This window comes from Motacilla alba, unplaced genomic scaffold, assembly GCF_015832195.1.
Source record: "Motacilla alba alba isolate MOTALB_02 unplaced genomic scaffold, Motacilla_alba_V1.0_pri HiC_scaffold_35, whole genome shotgun sequence".
NCBI lineage: Eukaryota > Metazoa > Chordata > Aves > Passeriformes > Motacillidae > Motacilla > Motacilla alba.
The window spans coordinates 659,668-684,032 of NW_024037447.1; the positions used below are offsets into that span (position 1 = coordinate 659,668).

The following is a 24,365-nucleotide window of genomic DNA, read 5'->3' on the forward strand; positions in this document are numbered from 1 at the left end:
GTCCCCAATGTCCCCAATGTCCCCAATGTCCCCAATCCCGTTTGTGTCACTGACCCTGCGGCGTGGTGACGGTCCCCCAGCCGGACAGCAGGCAGGTGTCCCCAGATGTCCCCAGATGTCCCCCAATGTCCCCAATCCCGGGGTGTCCCTGTCACTGACCCTGCGGCGTGGTGACGGTGTCCCCAATGTCCCCAATCCCTGTCACTGACCCTGTGGCATGGTGATGGTGTCCCCAATGTCCCCAATCCCATTTGTGTCCCTGTCACTGACCCTGTGGCGTGGTGACGGTGTCCCCAATGTCCCCAATCCCTGTCACTGACCCTGCGGCGTGGTGACGGTCCCCCAGCCGGACAGCAGGCAGGCGTCCCCAATGTCCCCAGATGTCCCCAATGTCCCCAATCCCTGTCACTGACCCTGTGGCGTGGTGACGGTTCCCCCAGATGTCCCCAATGTCCCCATTCCCTGTCACTGACCCTGTGGCGTGGTGACGGTGTCCCCAATGTCCCCAATCCCTGTCACTGACCCTGTGGCGTGGTGACGGTGCCCCAGCCGGACAGCAGGCAGGAGTCCCCAGATGTCCCCAGATGTCCCCAATGTCCCCATTCCCTGTCACTGACCCTGCGGCGTGGTGACGGTTCCCCCAGATGTCCCCAATGTCCCCATTCCCTGTCACTGACCCTGTGGCGTGGTGACGGTGTCCCCAATGTCCCCAATCCCTGTCACTGACCCTGTGGCGTGGTGACGGTCCCCCAGCCGGACAGCAGGCAGGCGTCCCCAGATGTCCCCAATGTCCCCAATCCCATTTGTGTCCCTGTCACTGACCCTGTGGCGTGGTGACGGTCCCCCCAATGTCCCCAATCCCTGTCACTGACCCTGTGGCGTGGTGACGGTGCCCCAGCCGGACAGCAGGCAGGAGTCCCCAGATGTCCCCAGATGTCCCCAGTGTCCCCAATCCCTGTCACTGACCCTGTGGCATGGTGACGGTGTCCCCAATGTCCCCAGTCCCTGTCACTGACCCTGTGGCGTGGTGACGGTCCCCCAGCCGGACAGCAGGCAGGCGTCCCCAGATGTCCCCAGATGTCCCCAATGTCCCCAGTCCCTGTCACTGACCCTGTGGCGTGGTGACGGTCCCCCAGCCGGACAGCAGGCAGGCGTCCCCAGATGTCCCCAGATGCCCCCAGATGTCCCCCAATGTCCCCAATCCCATTTGTGTCCCTGTCACTGACCCTGTGGCGTGGTGACGGTGTCCCCAATGTCCCCAATCCCTGTCACTGACCCTGTGGCGTGGTGACGGTCCCCCAGCCGGACAGCAGGCAGGAGTCCCCAGATGTCCCCAATGTCCCCAATCCCTGTCACTGACCCTGTGGCGTGGTGACGGTCCCCCAGCCGGACAGCAGGCAGGCGTCCCCAATGTCCCCAATGTCCCCAATCCCGTTTGTGTCACTGACCCTGTGGCGTGGTGACGGTGTCCCCCAGCCGGACAGCAGGCAGGAGTCCCCAGATGTCCCCAGATGTCCCCAATGTCCCCAATCCCTGTCACTGACCCTGTGGCGTGGTGACGGTGCCCCAGCCGGACAGCAGGCAGGCGTCCCCAGATGTCCCCAATGTCCCCAATCCCATTTGTGTCCCTGTCACTGACCCTGTGGCGTGGTGACGGTGTCCCCAGATGTCCCCAGTGTCCCCAATCCCTGTCACTGACCCTGTGGCGTGGTGACGGTCCCCCAGCCGGACAGCAGGCAGGAGTCCCCAGATGTCCCCAGATGTCCCCAATGTCCCCAATCCCTGTCACTGACCCTGTGGCGTGGTGACGGTGTCCCCAATGTCCCCAATCCCTGTCACTGACCCTGTGGCGTGGTGACGGTCCCCCAGCCGGACAGCAGGCAGGAGTCCCCAGATGTCCCCAATGTCCCCAATCCCTGTCACTGACCCTGTGGCGTGGTGACGGTGTCCCCAATGTCCCCAATCCCTGTCACTGACCCTGTGGCGTGGTGACGGTCCCCCAGCCGGACAGCAGGCAGGAGTCCCCAGATGTCCCCAATGTCCCCAGTCCCTGTCACTGACCCTGTGGCGTGGTGACGGTGTCCCCAGTGTCCCCAATCCCGTTTGTGTCACTGACCCTGTGGCGTGGTGACGGTCCCCCAGCCGGACAGCAGGCAGGAGTCCCCAGATGTCCCCCAATGTCCCCAATCCCGTTTGTGTCACTGACCCTGTGGCGTGGTGACGGTCCCCCAGCCGGACAGCAGGCAGGAGTCCCCAGATGTCCCCAATGTCCCCAATCCCTGTCACTGACCCTGTGGCGTGGTGACGGTGTCCCCAATGTCCCCAGTCCCTGTCACTGACCCTGTGGCGTGGTGACGGTCCCCCAGCCGGACAGCAGGCAGGAGTCCCCAATGTCCCCAATGTCCCCAGTCCCGTTTGTGTCACTGACCCTGTGGCGTGGTGACGGTGCCCCAGCCGGACAGCAGGCAGGAGTCCCCAATGTCCCCAATGTCCCCAATCCCTGTCACTGACCCTGTGGTGTGGTGACGGTGTCCCCAGTGTCCCCAGTCCCTGTCACTGACCCTGTGGCGTGGTGACGGTGTCCCCAATGTCCCCAATCCCGTTTGTGTCACTGACCCTGTGGCGTGGTGACGGTCCCCCAGCCGGACAGCAGGCAGGTGTCCCCGGCGCGGCCGCAGGCGCGGGGCAGCGCGAGTGGCCGCACCGCGGGGCCGATGGCCGCCGGCCGCTCGAGCCGCAGCAGCGCCAGGTCCGCGTCCAGCGTGGCCGGGTCGAAGCGCGGGTGCGGCACCGCCAGCGTCACCCGGCGCTCCTGCTCCGTCCCCTCGCGCCGCTGCAGGTCGTCCTCGCCCAGCCGGACGCGCAGACCCCTGGGGACACAGGGGACGGGGGGGACAGAGGGGACATTGGGGACAGTGGGGACATTGAGGGGCTGGGGACATTGGGGACATTGGGGACATTCAGGACATAGGGGACATTGGGGACAGTGGGGACAGTGGGGACAGTGGGGTCATGGAGAGGGTTGGGGACAGTGGGGACATTGGGGTCATTGAGGGGCTGGGGACACTGGGGACATTGAGGGGTTGGGGACAGTGGGGACAGAGGGGACAGTGGGGTCATGGAGGGGTTGGGGACAGTGGAGACACTGAGGGGCTGGGGACAGTGGGGACAGAGGGGACAGGGGGGACATTGAGGGGCTGGGGACAGAGGGGATAGGGGGGACAGTGGGGACATTGAGGGGCTGGGGACATTGGGGACAGAGGGGATAGGGGGGACATTGAGGGGCTGGGGACATTGGGGACAGAGGGGACAGGGGGACGTTGAGGGGCTGGGGACAGTGGGGACAGGGGGGACATTGAGCGGTTGGGGACAGTGGGGACAGTGAGGGGCTGGGGACATTGGGGACAGAGGGGATAGGGGGGACATTGAGGGGCTGGGGACATTGGGGACAGAGGGGACAGGGGGACATTGAGGGGCTGGGGACATTGGGGACAGAGGGGACAGGGGGACGTTGAGGGGCTGGGGACAGTGGGGACAGGGGGGACATTGAGCGGTTGGGGACAGTGGGGACAGTGAGGGGCTGGGGACAGTGGGGACATTGAAGGGCTGGGGAAATTGGGGACAGTGGGGACATTGAGCGGTTGGGGACAGTGGGGACATTGAGGGGCTGGGGACATTGGGGACATTGGGGACAGTGGGGACATTGAACGGTTGGGGGCAGTGGGGACATTGAGGGGCTGGGGACATTGGGGACAGTGGGGACAATGGGGACATTGGGGTCATTGAGGGGCAGGGGACATTGGGGACATTGGGGACAATGGGGACATTGGGGTCATTGAGGGGTTGGGGGCAGTGGGGACATGGGGCACAGTGGGAGTATTGGGGACACTGGAGGGCTTGGGGACATTGGGGATGTTGAGGACATTGGAGGGGTTGGGGACATTGGGGACACTGGGGGAGTTGGGGACAGTGGGGTCATTGAGGGGTTGAGGACAGTGGGGACAGTGAGGACATAGGGGACATTGAGTACTTGGGGACAGTGGGGACAACGAGGATGTTGGAGATTTTGGGGACATTGGGGACAATGGGGACATTGAGGACATTGGGAACATTGGGAACATTGAGGGGGTTGGGGACATTGGGGGGTTGGGGACATTGAGGGGGTCAGGGACATCAAGGGGGATTGGGGACTTTGGGGACATTGGAGAAAAAAGGGGAAACCTGGGGGGAAATGGGAAGATTTGGGGACATTGGGGACATTGGGGACATTGGGGATTTGGGACATTGGGAACATTGGGGACGTCAGGGCTGTTGTGATCATTGCGGGGACGTTGGGGACATTGGGGACATTGGGATATGGTGGCATTGGGGATTTTGGGGACATGGGGGATGGGGACATTAGGGGGGTCCCCAGGGGTGTCCCTGTCACCTGCGGACGCAGTGGGCGGCGGTCAGCACCCAGAGCGGCTGCAGCTGTCCCTGTCCCTGTCCCTGTCCCTGTCCCTGTCCCTGTGAGCTGTGCCGTGTCCCTGTCCCTGTTCCCAGGGGATGTCCCCTGTCCCTGTCATTGTCCCCAGGGGATGTCCCCTGTCCCTGTCCCAGGGGTGTCCCTGTCACCTGCGGACGCAGTGGGCGGCGGTCAGCACCCAGAGCGTCCGCAGCTGTCCCTGTCCCTGTCCCTGTCCCTGTCCCTGTGAGCTGTGCCGTGTCCCTGTCCCTGTTCCCAGGGGATGTCCCCTGTTCCCAGGGGATGTTCCCTGTCCCTGTCCCCAGGGTTGTCACTGTCACCTGCGCACGCAGTGGGCGGCGGTCAGCACCCAGAGTGGCCACAGCTGTCCCTGTCCCCTGTTCCCAGGGTATGTCCCCTGTCCCTGTCATTGTCCCAGGGATGTCCCTGTCACCTGCGCACGCAGTGGGCGGCGGTCAGCACCCAGAGCGGCCGCAGCTGTCCCTGTCCCTGTGAGCTGTCCCGTGTCCCTGTCCCTGTTCCCAGGGGATGTCCCCTGTTCCCAGGGGATGTCCCCTGCCCCTGTCATTGTCCCCGGGATGTCACTGTCACCTGCGCACGCAGTGGGCGGCGGTCAGCACCCAGAGCGGCCGCAGCTGTCCCTGTGAGCTGTCCCTGTCCCTGTTCCCAGGGGATGTCCCGTGTCTCTGTCCCTGTCCCCAGGGTATGTCCCCTGTTCCCAGGGGATGTCCCCTGCCCCTGTCATTGTCCCCAGGGATGTCCCTGTCACCTGCGCACGCAGTGGGCGGCGGTCAGCACCCAGAGCGGCCGCAGCTGTCCCTGTCCCTGTGAGCTGTGCCGTGTCCCTGTCCCTGTTCCCAGGGGATGTCCCGTGTCCCTGTCCCTGTTCCCAGGGGATGTCCCCCGTCCCCAGGGGTGTCCCCGGGATGTCATTGTCACCTGCGCACGCAGTGGGCGGCGGTCAGCACCCAGAGCGGCCGCAGCTGTCCCTGTCCCTGTCCCTGTGAGCTGTCCCTGTCCCTGTCCCTGTGAGCTGTGCCGTGTCCCTGTCCCTATTCCCAGGGGATGTCCCCCGTCCCCAGGGGTGTCCCCGGGATGTCATTGTCACCTGCGCACGCAGTGGGCGGCGGTCAGCACCCAGAGCGGCCGCAGCTGTCCCTGTCCCTGTCCCTGTGAGCTGTCCCTGTCCCTGTCCCTGTGAGCTGTGCCGTGTCCCTGTCCCTATTCCCAGGGGATGTCCCCCGTCCCCAGGGGTGTCCCCGGGATGTCCCTGTCACCTGCGCACGCAGTGGGCGGCGGTCAGCACCCAGAGCGGCCGCAGCTGTCCCTGTCCCTGTTCCCAGGGGATGTCCCGTGTCCCTGTCCCTGTTCCCAGGGGATGTCCCCTGCCCCTGTCATTGTCCCCAGGGATGTCCCTGTCACCTGCGCACGCAGTGGGCGGCGGTCAGCACCCAGAGCGGCCGCAGCTGTCCCTGTCCCTGTTCCCAGGGGATGTCCCGTGTCCCTGTCCCTGTTCCCAGGGGATGTCCCCTGCCCCTGTCATTGTCCCCAGGGATGTCCCTGTCACCTGCGCACGCAGTGGGCGGCGGTCAGCACCCAGAGCGGCCTGACGAGCACGCCGCCGCAGCGCAGGGGGCCGTAGATCAGCGCCTGCCAGGGCTGGGACAGGGGCACGCACGGGTACCCCCCGATGATCCTGTCCTCGTCCCCCTCCGGCGACAGCGGCACGCAGGTGGCACCCGCGCCGTCCCCCTCCGCGCGCTGGCCCGGGGGACACGGCGGCGGCTGGCACAGGGTGGCACCTGCGGGGACAAAGGGACGGCGGGGGTGGCGCCTTCGCGGGGACGGTGCCACCGGGAGTGGCACCTGTGACAACAGGTGTGACACCTCCATGGGGACGGTGCCACCGGGAGTGTCACCTGGGCCACCAGGAGTGTCACCTGGGCCACCAGGGATGGCACCTCCATGGGGACGGTGCCACCAGGAATGTCCCCTAGGCCACCGGCGTGGCACCTTCATGGAGACAGCAGGTGTGGCACTTTCATGGGGACAGTGCCACCAGGAGTGTCACCTGGGCCACCAGAGGTGGCACCTCCATGGGGACGGTGCCACCAGGAGTGTCACCTGGGCCACCAGGTGTGGCACCTCCATGGGGACAGCAGGTGTGGCACCTCCATGGGGACAGTGCCACCAGGAGTGGCACCTGGGCCACCAGGGGTGGCACCTTCATGGAGACGACAGGTGTGGCGCCTCCATGGGGACAGTGCCACCAGGAGTGGCACCTGTGACAACAGGTGTGGCACTTTTATGGGGACAGTGCCACCAGGAGTGTCACCTGGGCCACCAGGTGTGGCACTTTTATGGGGACAGAGTGGCACCTGGGCCACCAGGTGTGGCACTTTTATGGGGACAGCAGGTGTGCCACCTTCACAGGGACAGTGCCACCAGGAGTGTCCCCTGGGCCACCAGGTGTGGCACCTTCATGAGGACTTGGGGACAAGTGTGTCACCTCGTGGGGACAGCACGTGTGTCACCTTGTGGGGACAATAGTTGTGGCACCTCCATGGGGACAGTGCCACCTGAAGTGTCCCCTGGGCCACCAGGTGTGACACCTCCATGGGCACACGTGTGTCACCTTGTGGGGACGTGGGGACAGCAGGTGTGGCACCTTTATGGGGACATGGGGACACGTGTGTCACCTCGTGGGGACAGCAGGTGTGGCACCTTTATGGGGACAACGCCACCAGGATGTCACCTGGGCCACCAGGTGTGGCACCTCCATGGGGACATGGGGACACGTGTGTCACCTCGTGGGGATGAGAGGTGTGGCAGCTTCACAGGGACAATGCCACCCGGAGTGTCCCCTGGGCCACCAGGTGTGGGGACAATGTCACCAGGAGTGGCCCTGTGTCCCCAGGAGTGTCCCCAGCTGTCTCCAGGTGTGTCCCCAGGTGTCCCCAAGTGTCCCCAGGTGTCCCCAGGAGAGTCCCCAGGAGTGTGCCCAGGTCTCCCCAAGTGTCCCCAGGTGTCCCCAGGAGTGTCCCCAGGTGTGCCCAGCTGTCCCTAGGTGTCCCTGGGGTGTCCCCAGGCATCCCCAGCTGTCCCCAGGGGTGTCCCCAAGTGTCCCCAGGTGTCCCCAGGAGTGCCCCAGGTGTCTCCAGGTGTCCCCAGGGGTGTCCCCAGGTGTCCCCAGGGGTGTCCCAGCTGTCCCCAGGTGTCCCCAGGTGAGTCCCCAGGTGAGTCCCCAGGTGAGTCCCCAGCTGCCCTCACATGTCCCCAGGTGTCCCCAGGGGTCCCCAAGTGTCCCAAGCTGTCCCCAGGGGTCTCCCCAGGTGTCCCCAGGAGTGTCCCCAGCTGTCCCCAGCTGTCCCCGGGGTGTCCCCAGGGGTGTCCCCAGGTGTCCCCAACTGTCCCCAGGGGTGTCCCTAGCTGTCCCCAGCTGTCCCCGGGGTGTCCCCAGGGGTGTCCCCAGCTGTCCCCAGGTGAGTCCCCAGGTGTCCCCAGGTGTCCCCAGGTACCTGAGAGCAGCAGCAGCAGCAGCAGCGGCTCCACGGCCCTGAGGGGACACGGGAGGGGACACGGGAGGGGACACGGGAGGGGACACGGGTGACCCGGCTGCCCCTCCCCCACCGCCTGGCCCCTCCCTCCCTCCCTTCCCCCTCCTTTTTCCCCCCATTTCCCCATTTCCCCATTTCTCCCCATTTTCCCCCCATTTTCCCCCCATTTCCCCCATTTTTCTCCATTTTCCCCCAATTTTTGCCCATTTCCCCCCTAATTCCCCTCATTTCCCCAATTTCCCCATTTCCCCCTCATTTCCCCTTTTTGCCCCGTTTTCCAATTCACCGATTTCCCATCCCCCCCCCATTTTCCCTCAATTCCTCCTCAATTTCCCCCATTTATTCCCATTCCCCATTTCCCCCACTCCCCATTCCCCATTTTCCCCATCCCCCACTCCCCATTTTCCCCATTCCCATTTCCCATTCCCCATTTTCCCCATTCCCCCATTCCCCATTCCCCATTCCCCCCATTCCTCATTCCCCATTTCCCCCATTCCCCCATCCCCCATTTCCCCCATTCCCCATTTCCTCCATCCCCCATTTCCTCCATCCCCCATTTCCCCCATCCCCCAATTTCCCCCATTTCCCATCCCCCATTTCCCCCATTCCCCATCCCCCATTTCCCCCATTCCCCATTTCCCCCATTTTTCATTCCCCATTTTCCCCATTCCCCCCATATTCCCATTCCCCCCATTTCCCCAGTTTCCCCCATCCCCCATTTCCCATTTTCCCCATTTCCCATTTTCCCCGTTTCCCATCCCATTTTCCCCATTCCCATTCCCCCCATATTTCCATTTCCCCCATTCCCCATTCCCTATTTTCCCCCCCCATTCCCCCCATATTTCCATTTCCCCCATTTTCCCCATTTCCCATATTTCCATTTCCCCCATTTTCCCCATTTCCCCCATCGCCCATTCCCCCCCATATTTCCATTTTCCCCATTCCTCATTTCCCATTCCCCATTTCCCCCATCCCAAATTTTCCCCATTCCCCATTTTCCATTCCCCCCCATATTTCCATTTCCCCCATTTCCCCCATCCCCCATTTCCCCATTTCCCATTCCCCATTTTCCCCATTCCCATCCCCCCCCATATTTCCATTTTCCCCATTTCCCATTCCCCATCCCCCCAATTTCCCCTATTTTCCATTTCCCCCATTTCCCCCCATTCCCCCTTTCCCATTCCCCATTTTCCCCATTCCCCCCCATATTTCCATTTCCCCCATTCCCCATTTCCCCCATTCCCCATTTTCCCCATTCCCCATTTTCCCCATTCCCCCCCATATTTCCATTTCCCCCATTCCCCATTTCCCCCATTCCCCCTTTCCCATTCCCCATTTCCCCCATTCCCCATTTTCCCCATTCCCCATTTCCCCCATCCCAAATTTTCCCCATTCCCCATTTTCCATTCCCCCCCCATATTCCCCATTTTCCCCATTCCCATTCCCCCCATATTCCCATTTCCCCCCATTCCCCATTCCCCATTTCCCCCATCCCCCATTCCCCATTCCCCCATTCCCCATTTCCCATTCCCCCCCATTTTCCCCATTCCCCATTCCCCCATTTCCCCCGTCCCCCCGTTCCCCTCCCCCTCCTCACCGCTGTCCCATGCTGTCCCCGCTGTCGCCTCTGTCCCCCCCCCCCCCGCTGTCCCCGCGCTTTTGTGGCCGCGCCCGGCCTGGGGGAGGGGCGGCGGCCGCTCCTGCCTCAGTTTCCCCGGATCTCGTTAATCCCGGGACGCTCTGACTCAGCCGCTCCCGCCCCGTTCTGGCCCGCTTCGGCCCGCTTCAGCCCGCTTCGGCCCGGTTCAGCCCGCTTCGGCCCGGTTTGGAGCCCGCCCAGCCCCGCTTTTCCCATTCCCCCCCCTTTTCTCCCAATTTTTCCTCATTTCCCCCCATTTTTCTCCCTCTCCACACTATTTTCCCCCTGATTTTCCCCATTTTTACCTCATTTCCCCCTGATTTTTCCCAGTTTTAACCTCATTTCCCCCATTTTTCCTCATTTTCCCCCATTTTTCTCCCTCTCCACCCTATTTTCACCCTGATTTTCCCCATTTGTAACCTCATTTCCCCCATTTTCCTCATTTCCCCCTGATTTTCCCCATTTTTAACCTCAATTCCCCCAATTTTTCCTCATTTCCCCCTGATTTTCCCCAGTTTTTACCTCATTTCCCCCATTCTTCCTCATTTCCCCCGATTTTCCCCAGTTTTTCCTCATTTCCCCCTGGTTTTCCCCAGTTTTGGATCATTTCCCCCCATTTTTCCTCATTTCCCCCTGATTTTCCCCATTTTAACCCCATTTTCCCCCATTTCCCCCCGTTTTCCCTCATTTTTAACCTCAATTCCCCCCATTTTTCATCATTTCCCCCTGATTTCCCCATTTTTCCTCATTTCCCCCTGTTTTTTCCCCATTTTTAACCTCATTCCCCCCCCATTTTTCCTCATTTTTCCCCGATTTCCCCCATTTTTAACCTCATTTCCCCCATTCTTCCTCATTTCCCCCAATTTAGCCCAGTTTAGGATCATTTCCCCCGTTTTTCCTCATTTCCCCCTGATTGTCCTCATTTTTAACCTCAATTCCCCCCATTTTTCCTCATTTCCCCCTGATTTCCCCTTTTTCCTCATTTCCCCCTGATTTCCCCCATTTTTCCTCATTTCCCCCTGATTTTCCCCAATTTTACCTCATTTCCCCCCATTTTCCTCATTTCCCCCTGATTTTCACCAGGTTTGGATCATTTTCCCCCAATTTTTCCTCATTTCCCCCCAATTTTCCCCATTTTTCCTCATTTCCCCCTGGTTTTCCCCCATTTTTAACCTCAATTCCCCCCATTTTTACCTTATTTCCCCCTATTTTACCCCATTTTTTACCTCATTTCCCCTATTTTTCCCCATTTTTACCTCATTTCCCCTGATTTCCCCCATTTTTTACCTCATTTCCCCCGTTTTACCTCATTTCCCCCTGATTTTCCCCCATTTTTACCTCATTTCCTCCCATTTTTAACCTCATTTCCTCCCATTTTTACCTCATTTCCCCCCGTTTTTCCCCATTTTTACCTCATTTCCTCCCATTTTTAACCTCATTTCCTCCCATTTTTACCTCATTTCCCCCCGTTTTTCCCCATTTTTACCTCATTTCCTCCCATTTTTACCTCATTTCCCCCCGTTTTTCCCCATTTTTACCTCATTTCCTCCCATTTTTAACCTCATTTCCTCCCATTTTTACCTCATTTCCCCCCGTTTTTCCCCATTTTTACCTCATTTCCTCCCATTTTTACCTCATTTCCCCCCGTTTTTCCCCATTTTTTACCTCATTTCCCCCTGATTTTCCCTCATTTCCCCCTGATTTTCCCCATTTTTGGATCCCCTATTTTCCTCCTTCCTGCCCATTTTTGTCTCATTTTCCCTGGATTTTGTCCCTTCCCCCCCCCTTTTTGCCACTTTTCTCCCCCGTTTTCCCCAGTTTTCGCTCGATTTCCCCCATTTTTTGATAATTTTTCCCGGTTTTTCCTCCTTCCTGCCCACTTTTGGATCATTTTCCCCTCGTTTCCCTCATTTTTGTCTCATTTCTCCTAAGATTTTCCCCATTTTTGGATGATTTCCCCCAATTTTTCCTCCTTCCCGCCCCTTTTTTATTTTCTCCCTGATTTGTCCCATTTTTGCCTCATTTTCCTTGGATTTTGTCCCTTTCCACCCCTTTTTTTCCCCTTTTCTCCCCGATTTTCCCCATCTTTGCCCCCTTTTCCCTGATTTTCCCCAGTTTTGCCTCGTTTTCCCCCAGATTTTGACCTTTATTTCCCCTTTTTTACTTCATTTTTCTCTGATTTCCCCCCATTTTTTGATATAATTTCCTGCTGTTTCCTCCTTCCTACCAATTCCCCCCCTGATTTTACCCATTTTTGCCTTGAGTTTTGCTCATTTCTACTCATTTTTGCCTCATTTTCCCCTGGATTTTGTCCCTTTTTGTCACTTTCCTCCCCAAATTTGCCCAGTTTTTGCCTCATTTTTCTTGGATTTTGCTCCTTCCCACCCATTTCCCCAACATTTCTCCGTGGCTTTCTCAATTTTTCCCCTTTCTGCCCATTTTTGCCTCTTTTTCCTCCCAATTTTCCCTTTTTGGGCTCATTTCTCCCTTTCCACAAATTTTTGCCTCATTTACCTCCGATTTTCCCCTTTTCTGCCCATTTTTTTGACTCAATTCCCCCCTATTTTTTTCCTCTTTCTGCCAAGTTCTGCCTCATTTTCTCTTATTTTTGTCCAATTTCCCCCCTTTCTGCCCATTTTTTCCCATTCTCCCACCTGATTTTTCCCATTTTTTGGATAATTTTTCCTCCTTCCTGCCCTTTTTGATGAGGAAAATGAGGGGAAAACAAATTAAAACCTGAAGGGATAAGGATGGGAATTGTGAGGGGAAAAGGGAGGGAAAAGGGAGGAAAATGCGATGGGAAAAGGATGGGAAATGTGAGGGGAAAAGGTGGGAAAAATGAGGGGAAAAGGTGGGAATTGTGAGGGGAAAAGGTGGGAAAAGGTGGGAAAATGAGGAAAAATGTGGAAATGTGAGGGGAAAAGGAGGGAAAAATGAGGGGAAAAGGAGGGAAAAATGAGGGGAAAAGGGCAGGAAAATGAGGAGAAAATGTGGAAATGTGAGGGGGGAAAATGGAGGCCAAGGTGAGAAAAACATGAGGGGGAAAAGGACAGGAAACATGAGGGGGAAAGGGGGAAAATAAGGAAAATGTGAGGGGGAAAGGGTGGGAAATGTGAGGGGGGAAAGTGGAAAATGTGAGGGGGAAAGGGCAGGAAAAGTGAGGGGGAAAAGGTGGGAAGTGTGAGGGAAAATGGAGGCCAAAGTGAGAAAAACATGAGGGGAAGAAGGGAGAAAATGAGGAAAAATGTGAGGGGGGAAAAGGCAGGAATTTTGAGGGGAAAATGGCAGGAAATTTGAGGAGAAAAGGGCAGGAAATGTGAGGGAAAGGGCAGGAAATATGAAGGGAAGTGTGAGGGGAAAAGGCGGGAATTGTGAGGGAAGCATGAGGGGAAAACTGGGGAAAATGGGGAGAAGGGAGGGAAATGTGAGGACAAAAAGGACAGGAAACGTGAGGGGAAACGGTGGGGAAAATGAGGGGAAAAGGTGGGAATCGTGAGGGGAAAAGGGGGGAAATGTGAGGGGCAAAGTGGAAAATGAGAGGGGGGAAAGGGCGGGAAATGCGAGGGGAAAATGGAGGCCAAAGTGAGAAAAACATGAGGGGGAAAAGGACAGGAAACATGAGGGGGAAAGGGGGAAAATAAGGAAAATGTGAGGGGGAAGGGTGGGAAATGTGAGGGGGAAAGGGTGGGAAATGTGAGGGGGAAAGGGTGGGAAATGTGAGGGGGAAAGTGGAAAATGTGAGGGGGGAAAAGGTGGGAAATGTGAGGGGGAAAGGGTGGGAAATGTGAGGGGGAAAAGGTGGGAAATGTGAGGGGGGAAAGTGGAAAATGTGAGGGGGGAAAAGGTGGGAAATGTGAGGGAAAATGGAGGCCAAAGTGAGAAAAACATGAGGGGGAAAAGGACAGGAAACATGAGGGGGAAAGGGGGAAAATAAGGAAAATGTGAGGGGGAAAGGGTGGGAAATGTGAGGGGGGAAAAGGTGGGAAATGTGAGGGGAAAAGGGTGGGAAATGTGAGAGGAGAAGGGCGGGAAATGCGGAGGGAAATGGCAGAAACTTCAAGAGGGGAAAAAAGTGGGAACTGTGAGGGGGAAAACAGAGGGAAAAGTGAGGGGAAAATGGAGGGAAATGTGAGGTGGAAAAAGCAGGAAACATGAGGGGGAAAAAGGACGGGAAACGTGAGGGGTAAATGGCAGAAATTTGAGAAGGGAAAGAAGTGGGAACTGTGAGGGAAAAATGGAGGGAAACGTGAGGGGGAAATGGAGGAAAACATGAGGGAAAATGGAGGGAAATATGGGGGGAAAATGGAGGGAAATGTGAGGGGAAAAAAGTGGGATGCGTGAGGGGGAGAAGGGTAGGAACTGTGAGGGGGGAAGTGGTGCGAACTATGAGGGAAAAATAGAGACAAACGTGAGGGGAAAATGGAAACACCAGGGGAAAAAAGTGGGAAGCATGAGGGGGAAAGGGCGAGAAACGTGAGGGGAAAATGGGGGAAACGTGAGGGGAAAAAAGTGGGAAGCGTGATGGAGAAAAGGGGAAAATGGAGGGGGAAAGGGTGGGAAATGTGAGGCAAAAAAAGGGAAACCTGAGAGGAAAAGGCTCCCAGTTGGCTCCCAGTGCTCCCAGTTTGGCTCTGGGCCGCCCCCAGTGCCACCAATGACCTCACCCCCCTCCCCAGCCAATCAGATGAAGGAGGCGGAGCCAGATGCACGCTCAGCTGTGATTGGTCTTTATTGCGGAGTAGGGGGCGTGGCCTCGGCTGGCCCCGCCCCCGGGGCAGGCATCGCTGTCTGATAGATCACCACGGGCTGGGGGCGGGGATGGGGGCGTGGTCAGTGTGTGCCACACCCACATCCTCACCCCAATGCCCATACAAGGACGCGACATCCTTATAAGCCACGCCCCCTCATTATAAACCCCGTGGCCACGCCCCCTCCTGTCACTCACCACGGGCTTCGCCTTGGGGTGCCCCCTGGTGGCCGCCACGCAGCCAATCACGGCCAGCACCGCCCCCGCCGCCGATGACGTCAGCAGCAGCACCTGCGTGCCCAGCAGCGCCCCCTGGTGGACGCGGAAATGGGGGAAAACGAGGGGAAATTGGCTCAAAGTGACAGAAAAATGGCACCAAAAGTGACCCGAAATTGACCCCAAAATTAACCAAAATATGGCCCCGTGATGGACCTAAATCCAACCCTAAATTGACCCAAACACGACCCAAAATTAATCCCAAATTGACCAAAATTGATTAAAAAATGACCCAAAATGGATTAAAAACCAAAAGTAATCCAAATTTGATCAAAAGTTGATTAAAACTGACCCGAAATGAATCCCAAATTGACCAGAAATTGATTAAAAACTGGCCCAAAACTGACAGAGAAAGGATCTGAGATTGACCCCAAACTGACCCGAATTTGACCCAAAAATGACCCAAAATTTACCCCAAAAATGGCCCAAAATGACCTGAAATTGACCCCAAAAATGACCCAAAATTGGTTCGTAAATGACCAAAACTGACCCAGAAGTGACCAAAAACTGCCCCAGAGTGACCAATAAGTGACCCATAACTGACCCAGAGTGACCCAAAGTGACCCAGAGTGACCCAGAGTGACCAAAAACTGCCCCAGAGTGACCCAGAGTGACCCAGAGTGACCAATAACTGCCCCAGAGTGACCAATAACTGCCCCAGAGTGACCCAGAGTGACCCAAAGTGACCCAGAGTGACCAATAAGTGACCCATAACTGACCCAGAGTGACCCAAAGTGACCCAGAGTGACCCAGAGTGACCAATAACTGCCCCAGAGTGACCCAGAGTGACCCATAACTGCCCCAGAGTGACCCATAACTGACCCAGAGTGACCCAAAGTGACCCAGAGTGACCCAGAGTGACCAAAAACTGCCCCAGAGTGACCCAGAGTGACCCAGAGTGACCAATAACTGCCCCAGAGTGACCAATAACTGCCCCAGAGTGACCCAGAGTGACCCAAAGTGACCCAGAGTGACCAATAAGTGACCCATAACTGACCCAGAGTGACCCAAAGTGACCCAGAGTGACCCAGAGTGACCAATAACTGCCCCAGAGTGACCCAGAGTGACCCATAACTGCCCCAGAGTGACCCATAACTGACCCAGAGTGACCCATAGCTGCCCCAGAGTGACCCAGAGTGACCCATAACTGACCCAGAGTGACCAACAGTGACCCAGAGTGACCCAAAGTGACCCAGAGTGACCAATAACTGCCCCAGAGTGACCCAGAGTGACTCATAACTGCCCCAGAGTGACCAAAAACTGCCCCAGAGTGACCAATAACTGCCCCAGAGTGACCCAGAGTGACCCATAACTGCCCCAGAGTGACCAACAGTGACCCATAACTGCCCCAGAGTGACCCAGAGTGACCCAGAGTGACCCAGAGTGACCCATAACTGACCCAGAGTGACCAATAACTGCCCCAGAGTGACCAAAAACTGCCCCAGAGTGACCAAAAACTGCCCCAGAGTGACCAATAACTGCCCCAGAGTGACCAACAGTGACCCAGAGTGACCCAGAGTGACCCAGAGTGACCAATAACTGCCCCAGAGTGACCAAAAACTGCCCCAGAGTGACCCATAACTGCCCCAGAGTGACCAATAACTGCCCCAGAGTGACCAGCAGTGACCCAGAGTGACCAATAACTGCCCCAGAGTGACCAATAACTGCCCCAGAGTGACCCAGAGTGACCAATAGCTGCCCCAGAGTGACCCAAAGTGACCCAGAGTGACCCGGAGTGACCCATAACTGCCCCAGAGTGACCCATAACTGCCCCAGAGTGACCAGCAGTGACCCAGAGTGACCAATAACTGCCCCAGAGTGACCAATAACTGCCCCAGAGTGACCCATAACTGACCCAGAGTGACCCAGAGTGACCCAAAGTGACCCAGAGTGACCAATAACTGCCCCAGAGTGACCCATAACTGCCCCAGAGTGACCCAGAGTGACCCAAAGTGACCCAGAGTGACCAATAACTGCCCCAGAGTGACCCAGAGTGACTCATAACTGCCCCAGAGTGACCAAAAACTGCCCCAGAGTGACCAATAACTGCCCCAGAGTGACCCAGAGTGACCCATAACTGCCCCAGAGTGACCCAGAGTGACCAAAAACTGCCCCAGAGTGACCCATAACTGCCCCAGAGTGACCAGCAGTGACCAATAACTGCCCCAGAGTGACCCAGAGTGACCCATAACTGCCCCAGAGTGACCCATAACTGCCCCAGAGTGACCCAGAGTGACCAATAGCTGCCCCAGAGTGACCAATAACTGCCCCAGAGTGACCCATAACTGCCCCAGAGTGACCCAGAGTGACCAATAACTGCCCCAGAGTGACCCATAACTGCCCCAGAGTGACCCAAAGTGACCCAGAGTGACCCAGAGTGACCAATAACTGCCCCAGAGTGACCAATAACTGCCCCAGAGTGACCCGGAGTGACCAATAACTGCCCCAGAGTGACCAATAACTGCCCCAGAGTGACCCAGAGTGACCAATAACTGCCCCAGAGTGACCAATAACTGCCCCAGAGTGACCCGGAGTGACCAATAACTGCCCCAGAGTGACCAATAACTGCCCCAGAGTGACCCAGAGTGACCAATAACTGCCCCAAAGTGACCCAGAGTGACCCAGAGTGACCCAGAGTGACCCATAACTGCCCCAGAGTGACCAATAACTGCCCCAGAGTGACCAGTAGTGACCATTAACTGCCCCAGAGTGACCCAGAGTGACCAAAAACTGCCCCAGAGTGACCAATAACTGCCGCAGAGTGACCAATAACTGCCCCAGAGTGACCCATAACTGCCCCAGAGTGACCCAGAGTGACCCAAAGTGACCCAGAGTGACCAATAACTGCCCCAGAGTGACCCAGAGTGACCAATAACTGCCCCAGAGTGACCAAAAACTGCCCCAGAGTGACCAGCAGTGACCAATAACTGCCCCAGAGTGACCAATAAGTGACCCATAACTGACCCAGAGTGACCCAAAGTGACCCAGAGTGACCCAGAGTGACCAATAACTGCCCCAGAGTGACCCAAAGTGACCCATAACTGCCCCAGAGTGACCAACAGTGACCCATAACTGCCCCAGAGTGACCAAAAACTGCCCCAGAGTCACCAATAACTGCCCCAGAGTGACCAAAAACTGCCCCAGAGTCACCAATAAGTGACCCATAAGTGGCCAAGAGTGACCAAAAACTGCCCCAGAGTGACCAGCAGTGACCAATAACTGCCCCAGAGTGACCAATAACTGCCCCAGAGTGACCAGCAGTGACCCAGAGTGACCAATAACTGCCCCAGAGTGACCAATAACTGCCCCAGAGTGACCCAGAGTGACCAATAGCTGCCCCAGAGTGACCCAAAGTGACCCAGAGTGACCCGGAGTGACCCATAACTGCCCCAGAGTGACCCATAACTGCCCCAGAGTGACCAGCAGTGACCCAGAGTGACCAATAACTGCCCCAGAGTGACCCATAACTGACCCAGAGTGACCAATAACTGCCCCAGAGTGACCCATAACTGCCCCAGAGTGACCCATAACTGCCCCAGAGTGACCAACAGTGACCCAGAGTGACCCATAGTGACCCATAACTGCCCCAGAGTGACCAACAGTGACCCAGAGTGACCCATAGTGACCCATAGCTGCCCCAGAGTGACCCAGAGTGACCCATAACTGACCCAGAGTGACCAACAGTGACCCAGAGTGACCCAAAGTGACCCAGAGTGACCAATAACTGCCCCAGAGTGACCCAGAGTGACTCATAACTGCCCCAGAGTGACCAAAAACTGCCCCAGAGTGACCAATAACTGCCCCAGAGTGACCCAGAGTGACCCATAACTGCCCCAGAGTGACCCAGAGTGACCAAAAACTGCCCCAGAGTGACCCATAACTGCCCCAGAGTGACCAGCAGTGACCAATAACTGCCCCAGAGTGACCCAGAGTGACCCATAACTGCCCCAGAGTGACCCATAACTGCCCCAGAGTGACCAATAACTGCCCCAGAGTGACCCATAACTGCCCCAGAGTGACCAGCAGTGACCCAGAGTGACCCATAACTGCCCCAGAGTGACCCATAACTGCCCCAGAGTGACCCAGAGTGACCAATAGCTGCCCCAGAGTGACCAATAAGTGCCCCAGAGTGACCATGAGTGACCAATAACTGCCCCAGAGTGACCAATAGCTGCCCCAGAGTGACCCAGAGTGACCAATAACTGCCCCAGAGTGACCCATAACTGCCCCAGAGTGACCCAAAGTGACCCAGAGTGACCCAGAGTGACCAATAACTGCCCCAGAGTGACCCAGAGTGACCAATAACTGCCCCAGAGTGACCCAGAGTGACCCAGAGTGACCCAGAGTGACCAATAACTGCCCCAGAGTGACCCAGAGTGACCAATAACTGCCCCAGAGTGACCCAAAGTGACCCAGAGTGACCCAGAGTAACCAATAACTGCCCCAGAGTGACCAATAACTGCCCCAGAGTGACCCGGAGTGACCAATAACTGCCCCAGAGTGACCAATAACTGCCCCAGAGTGACCCGGAGTGACCAATAACTGCCCCAGAGTGACCAATAACTGCCCCAGAGTGACCCAGAGTGACCAATAACTGCCCCAAAGTGACCCAGAGTGACCCATAACTGCCCCAGAGTGACCAATAACTGCCCCAGAGTGACCAGTAGTGACCATTAACTGCCCCAGAGTGACCCAGAGTGACCAAAAACTGCCCCAGAGTGACCAATAACTGCCGCAGAGTGACCAATAACTGCCCCAGAGTGACCCATAACTGCCCCAGAGTGACCCAGAGTGACCCAGAGTGACCCAAAGTGACCCAGAGTGACCAATAACTGCCCCAGAGTGACCCAGAGTGACCCATAACTGCCCCAGAGTGACCCATAACTGCCCCAGAGTGACCAACAGTGACCCATAACTGCCCCAGAGTGACCAAAAACTGCCCCAGAGTCACCAATAACTGCCCCAGAGTGACCAAAAACTGCCCCAGAGTCACCAATAAGTGACCCATAAGTGGCCAAGAGTGACCAAAAACTGCCCCAGAGTGACCAGCAGTGACCAATAACTGCCCCAGAGTGACCAATAACTGCCCCAGAGTGACCAGCAGTGACCCAGAGTGACCAATAACTGCCCCAGAGTGACCAATAACTGCCCCAGAGTGACCAGTAGTGACCATTAACTGCCCCAGAGTGACCCAGAGTGACCCATAACTGCCCCAGAGTGACCCATAACTGCCCCAGAGTGACCCAGAGTGACCAATAACTGCCCCAGAGTGACCCAGAGTGACCCATAACTGCCCCAGAGTGACCAAAAACTGCCCCAGAGTGACCCAGAGTGACCAATAACTGCCCCAGAGTGACCCATAACTGCCCCAGAGTGACCAAAAACTGCCCCAGAGTGACCCATAACTGCCCCAGAGTGACCCATAACTGCCCCAGAGTGACCCAGAGTGACCAATAACTGCCCCAGAGTGACCCATAACTGCCCCAGAGTGACCAATAGCTGCCCCAGAGTGACCAATAACTGCCCCAGAGTGACCCAGAGTGACCCATAACTGCCCCAGAGTGACCCATAACTGCCCCAGAGTGACCCATAACTGCCCCAGAGTGCCCCGTAGTGCCCCGTGGCGCCCACGGGCGCTCGCTCACCTGCGTGGCCGGCCCCAGGTCGTAGCACCAGGGGCAGCTGTGGGGCAGGAGCACCCCCTGCACCGCCAGCGCCAGGAAGGACACGATGGCCGCCACGATGTCCAGCGCCAGCGCCGCCCGAGCCTGCGGCCGGAGGGACCCTGAGTGACCCTGAGTGACCACTGACCGCTGAGTGACCCTGAGTGACCCCTGAGTGACCCTTGAGTGACCGCTGAGTGACCCTGAGTGACCACTGACCCCTGAGTGACCACTGAGTGACCCTGAGTGACCCCTGAGTGACCACTGAGTGACCCTGAGTGACCGCTGAGTGACCCCTGAGTGACCACTGAGTGACCACTGAGTGACCCTGAGTGACCACTGAGTGACCCCTGAGTGACCGCTGAGTGACCACTGAGTGACCCTGAGTGACCCCTGACCCCTGAGTGACCACTGAGTGACCCTGAGTGACCCCTGAGTGACCCCTGAGTGACCACTGAGTGACCCTGAGTGACCCTGAGTGACCCCTGACCCCTGAGTGACCCTTGAGTGACCCTGAGTGACCCCTGAGTGACCCCTGACCCCTGAGTGACCCCTGAGTGACCGGAGTGACCACTGAGTGACCCTGAGTGACCCTGAGTGACCACTGGAGTGACCCCTGAGTGCCCCTGAGTGACCCCTGAGTGACCCCAAAATGTCCCCAAGTGTCATGGAAATATCCCCAAAGGTCCCCAAAATGATCCCAAATGTCCCCAATGTCATCTAAATGTCCCCAAATGTCCCACAAATGTCCCTATACCATCCCCAAATGTCCCCAGCTGTCCCCAAATGTCCCCAAATGTCCCCAAATGTCCCCAGCTGTCCCCAGATGTCCCCAAATTGTCCCCGGCTGTCCCCAGGCTCACCCGTCCCGCCGAGGGCCCTTTGGCCATGGCCGCCAGCGCCGCCCCCGCCACCATCAGCTGTGGGGGAGGGGAAGGGTGGGACCCAGCCCCAAACCAGTACAGACCAGTTCAGACCAGTACAGACCAGTTCAGACCAGTTCAGACCAGTAACCCCAATCCCCTCCCAGTACAGACCAGTACAGACCAGTTCAGACCAGTTCAGACCAGTAACCCCCAATCCCCTCCCAGTACAGACCAGTATAAACCAGTAACCCCAAATCCCCTTTTTACCCATCCCAGTTTGTCCCAGTCCCCTCCCAGTTCCCTCCCAGTTCCCTCCCAGTTTATCCCAGTTTGTCCCAGTTCCCTCCCAGTCCCTCCCTGTTTGATCCCAGCCCTTCCCAGTTTATCCCAGTCCATCCCAGTCCCTCCCACTTTATCCCAGTTCCCTCCCACTTTGTCCCAGTCCCCCCCAGTCCCCCCAGTCCCTCCCAGTCCCCCCAGTTCCCTCCCAGTTTGATCCCAGTTCCCTCCCAGTCCCTCCCAGTCTGTCCCAGTTTTTCCCAGTTTGATCCCAGTCCCTCCCAGTTCCCTCCCAGTCCCTCCCAGTTTATCCCACTTCCCTCCCAGTCCATCCCAGTCCCCCCCAGTCCCTCCCAGTTTGATCCCAGTCCCTCCCAGTCCCTCCCAGTCCATCCCAGTTTATCCCAGTTCCCTCCCAGTCCCTCCCAGTTTGATCCCAGTCCCTCCCAGTCCCCCCCAGTCCCCCCAGTCCCCCCAGTTCCCCCAGTCCCTCACCACGGGCCCGCTGCCCAGGGGCGCCCCCAGCTGCGCCGCCAGGGGGTCCCCGAGCGTGGCCAGCAGGGACCCCCCGAGGGCCACCTGGAGGCTCCCGAGCAGCACCTGCGACACCTGGGGGGGGAGGGGCGGTGAGGGGGGGGGGGGGTGGGGCTGCCCCTCCCCCACCCCCCCCAAAAAACACCCCCCCAAAAATCCCGACCCCGACCCGGATTTGCCCCTCCCCCACCCTTAAAAGAGCCCAAATCGCCCCTCCCCCACCCCCAAAAAAGAGCCGGATCCGCCCCTCCCCCACCCCCAATAACCAGCTGAATCCGCCCCTCCCCCACCCCCAAAACTGCCCCGCCCCCACCCCCCAAAAAGAGCCAAATCCGCCCCTCCCCCCACCCCAAAATTGCCCCTCCCCCCACCCCCCAAAAAGGGCCAAATCCGCCCCTCCCCCACCCCAAAATCCCCCCCCAAAAAGGGCCAAATCCGCCCCTCCCCCACCATTAAAAACCGCCCCTCCCCCACCCCCCGAAAGACCCCCTCACAAACCCCAAATCCGCCCCTCCCCCACCTCAAAAAGGAGCCAATCTGCCCCTCCCCCACCCCAGAAAGAACCCTGGATTTGCCCCTCCCCCACCCTAAAAAGGACCCCAAATCTCCCCTCCCCCACCCCAAAAACGACCCTGGATTTGCCCCTCCCCCATCCCCAAAATCGCCCCTCCCCCACCCCAAAAACGGCCCTGGATTTGCCCCTCCCCCATCCCCAAAAATGTTTTTTACCCCTCCCCCACCCCCAAAATTCGCCCCTCCCCCACCCCAGAAGAGCCGGATTTGCCCCTCCCCCACCCTCAAAGACCACAAATCGCCCCCCCCCCCGACCTCCCCTCCCCCACCCTAAAAAGGACCCACATTTGGCCCCTCCCCCACCCGGAAAAAGACCCCAAATCTCCCCTCCCCCATCCCTCCAAGCCCCTCCCCCCACCCTACAAAGGAGCCAAAATTGCCCCTCCCCCAACCCAAAACTGCCCTTCCCCCACGCCCCCCCAAAGGACCCCAATTCCGCCCCTCCCCCACCCCGCAAATCCCCTCCCCCACCCTCCAAAAAAGACCCCAAATTCCGCCCCTCCCCCACCCCGCAAATCCCCTCCCCCACCCTCCAAAAAAGACCCCAAATTCCGCCCCTCCCCCACCCCGCAAATCCCCTCCCCCACCCTCCAAAAAAGACCCCAAATTCCGCCCCTCCCCCACCCCCAAAACGACTCCAACCCCGCCCCTCCCCCACCCCTTAAAGCCCCTCCCCCACAGAGGGGGAGAGCCGCCCCCTCCCCCCACCCAACGGAGCCAAAATTGCCCCTCCCCCACCCCAGAAAGGACCCCGAACTGGCCCCTCCCCCACCCCGAACTGGCCCCTCCCCCACCCCTTCAAGCCCCTCCCCCACCCCAAACGGAGCCAAATTTGCCCCCGCCCCTCCCCCACCCCCAGCCCCGCCCCTCCCCCTCCCCCAGCCCCGCCCCTCCCCCACTCCCCAGCCCCGCCCCTCCCCCCAGCCCCGCCCCTCCCCCTCCCCGATCGCTCCCAAATTCCAAAGTCCAAAAGGTCCCAAAGCCGCCCCTCCCCCACCCCTGCGCCTCCCAGTTAACTCCCAGTACAGACCAGTATAAACCAGTATAGACCAGTAACCCTAAACCCCAAACCAGTATGGGCCAGTATAAACCAGTACAGACCAGTATAGACCAGTATAGACCAGTAACCCTAAACCCCAAACCAGTATGGACCAGTATAAACCAGTACAGACCAGTATAAACCAGTATAGACCAGTAACCCTAAACCCCAAACCAGTATAAACCAGTACAAACCAGTACAGACCAGTATAGACCAGTATAAACTGTAACCCCAAACCAGTATAAACCAGTACAGACCAGTATAAACCAGTATAGACCAGTACAAACCAGTATAGACCACTATAGACCAGTGACTGCAAACCCCAAACCAGTATAGACCAGTACAAACCAGTATAAACCAGTATAAACCAGTATAAACTGTAACCCCAAACCAGTATAAACCAGTATAAACCAGTAACCCCAAACCAGTATAAACCAGTATAAACCACTAACCCCAAACCAGTACAAACCAGTACAAACCAGGAACTACAAACCCCAAACCACTATAACCCAGTAACCCCAAACCAGTACAAACCAGTAGAGACCAGTATAAACCAGTAACCCCAAACCAGTATAAACCAGCACAAACCAGTAACCGCAAACCCCAAACCAGTATAAACCAGTATAGACCAGTTCAAACCAGTAACCTCCAATCCCCTCCCCGTACAAACCAGTAACCCCCAATATCCTCCCAGTATAAACCAGTATAAACCAGTAACCCCAAA

The 24,365-nt window shown here is 57.8% G+C and overlaps 2 protein-coding genes across 2 annotated transcripts in view; both read right to left on the minus strand.

The window, feature by feature from the left end:
- Positions 1-976, minus strand: part of LOC119696691 (scavenger receptor cysteine-rich domain-containing group B protein-like) — a 14,533-nt gene extending 13,557 nt beyond the window's left edge. The window contains exon 1 of the mRNA XM_038126492.1: positions 967-976. Within this exon, the coding sequence (XP_037982420.1) occupies positions 967-976 (10 nt within the window). The remainder of the gene's footprint in view (positions 1-966) is intronic.
- A 242-nt stretch (positions 977-1,218) lies between these two features.
- On the minus strand, positions 1,219-12,332 carry LOC119696692 (kallikrein-14-like). Its single transcript, XM_038126493.1, has 5 exons — positions 12,319-12,332; positions 7,987-8,024; positions 6,036-6,270; positions 2,617-2,870; positions 1,219-1,361 (listed from the first exon to the last, which is right to left on the minus strand). The coding sequence occupies exons 1-5, from the start codon at positions 12,330-12,332 to the stop codon at positions 1,219-1,221; spliced, it is 684 nt and encodes a 227-aa protein (XP_037982421.1).
- Between the last annotated feature and the right edge of the window lie 12,033 nt (positions 12,333-24,365).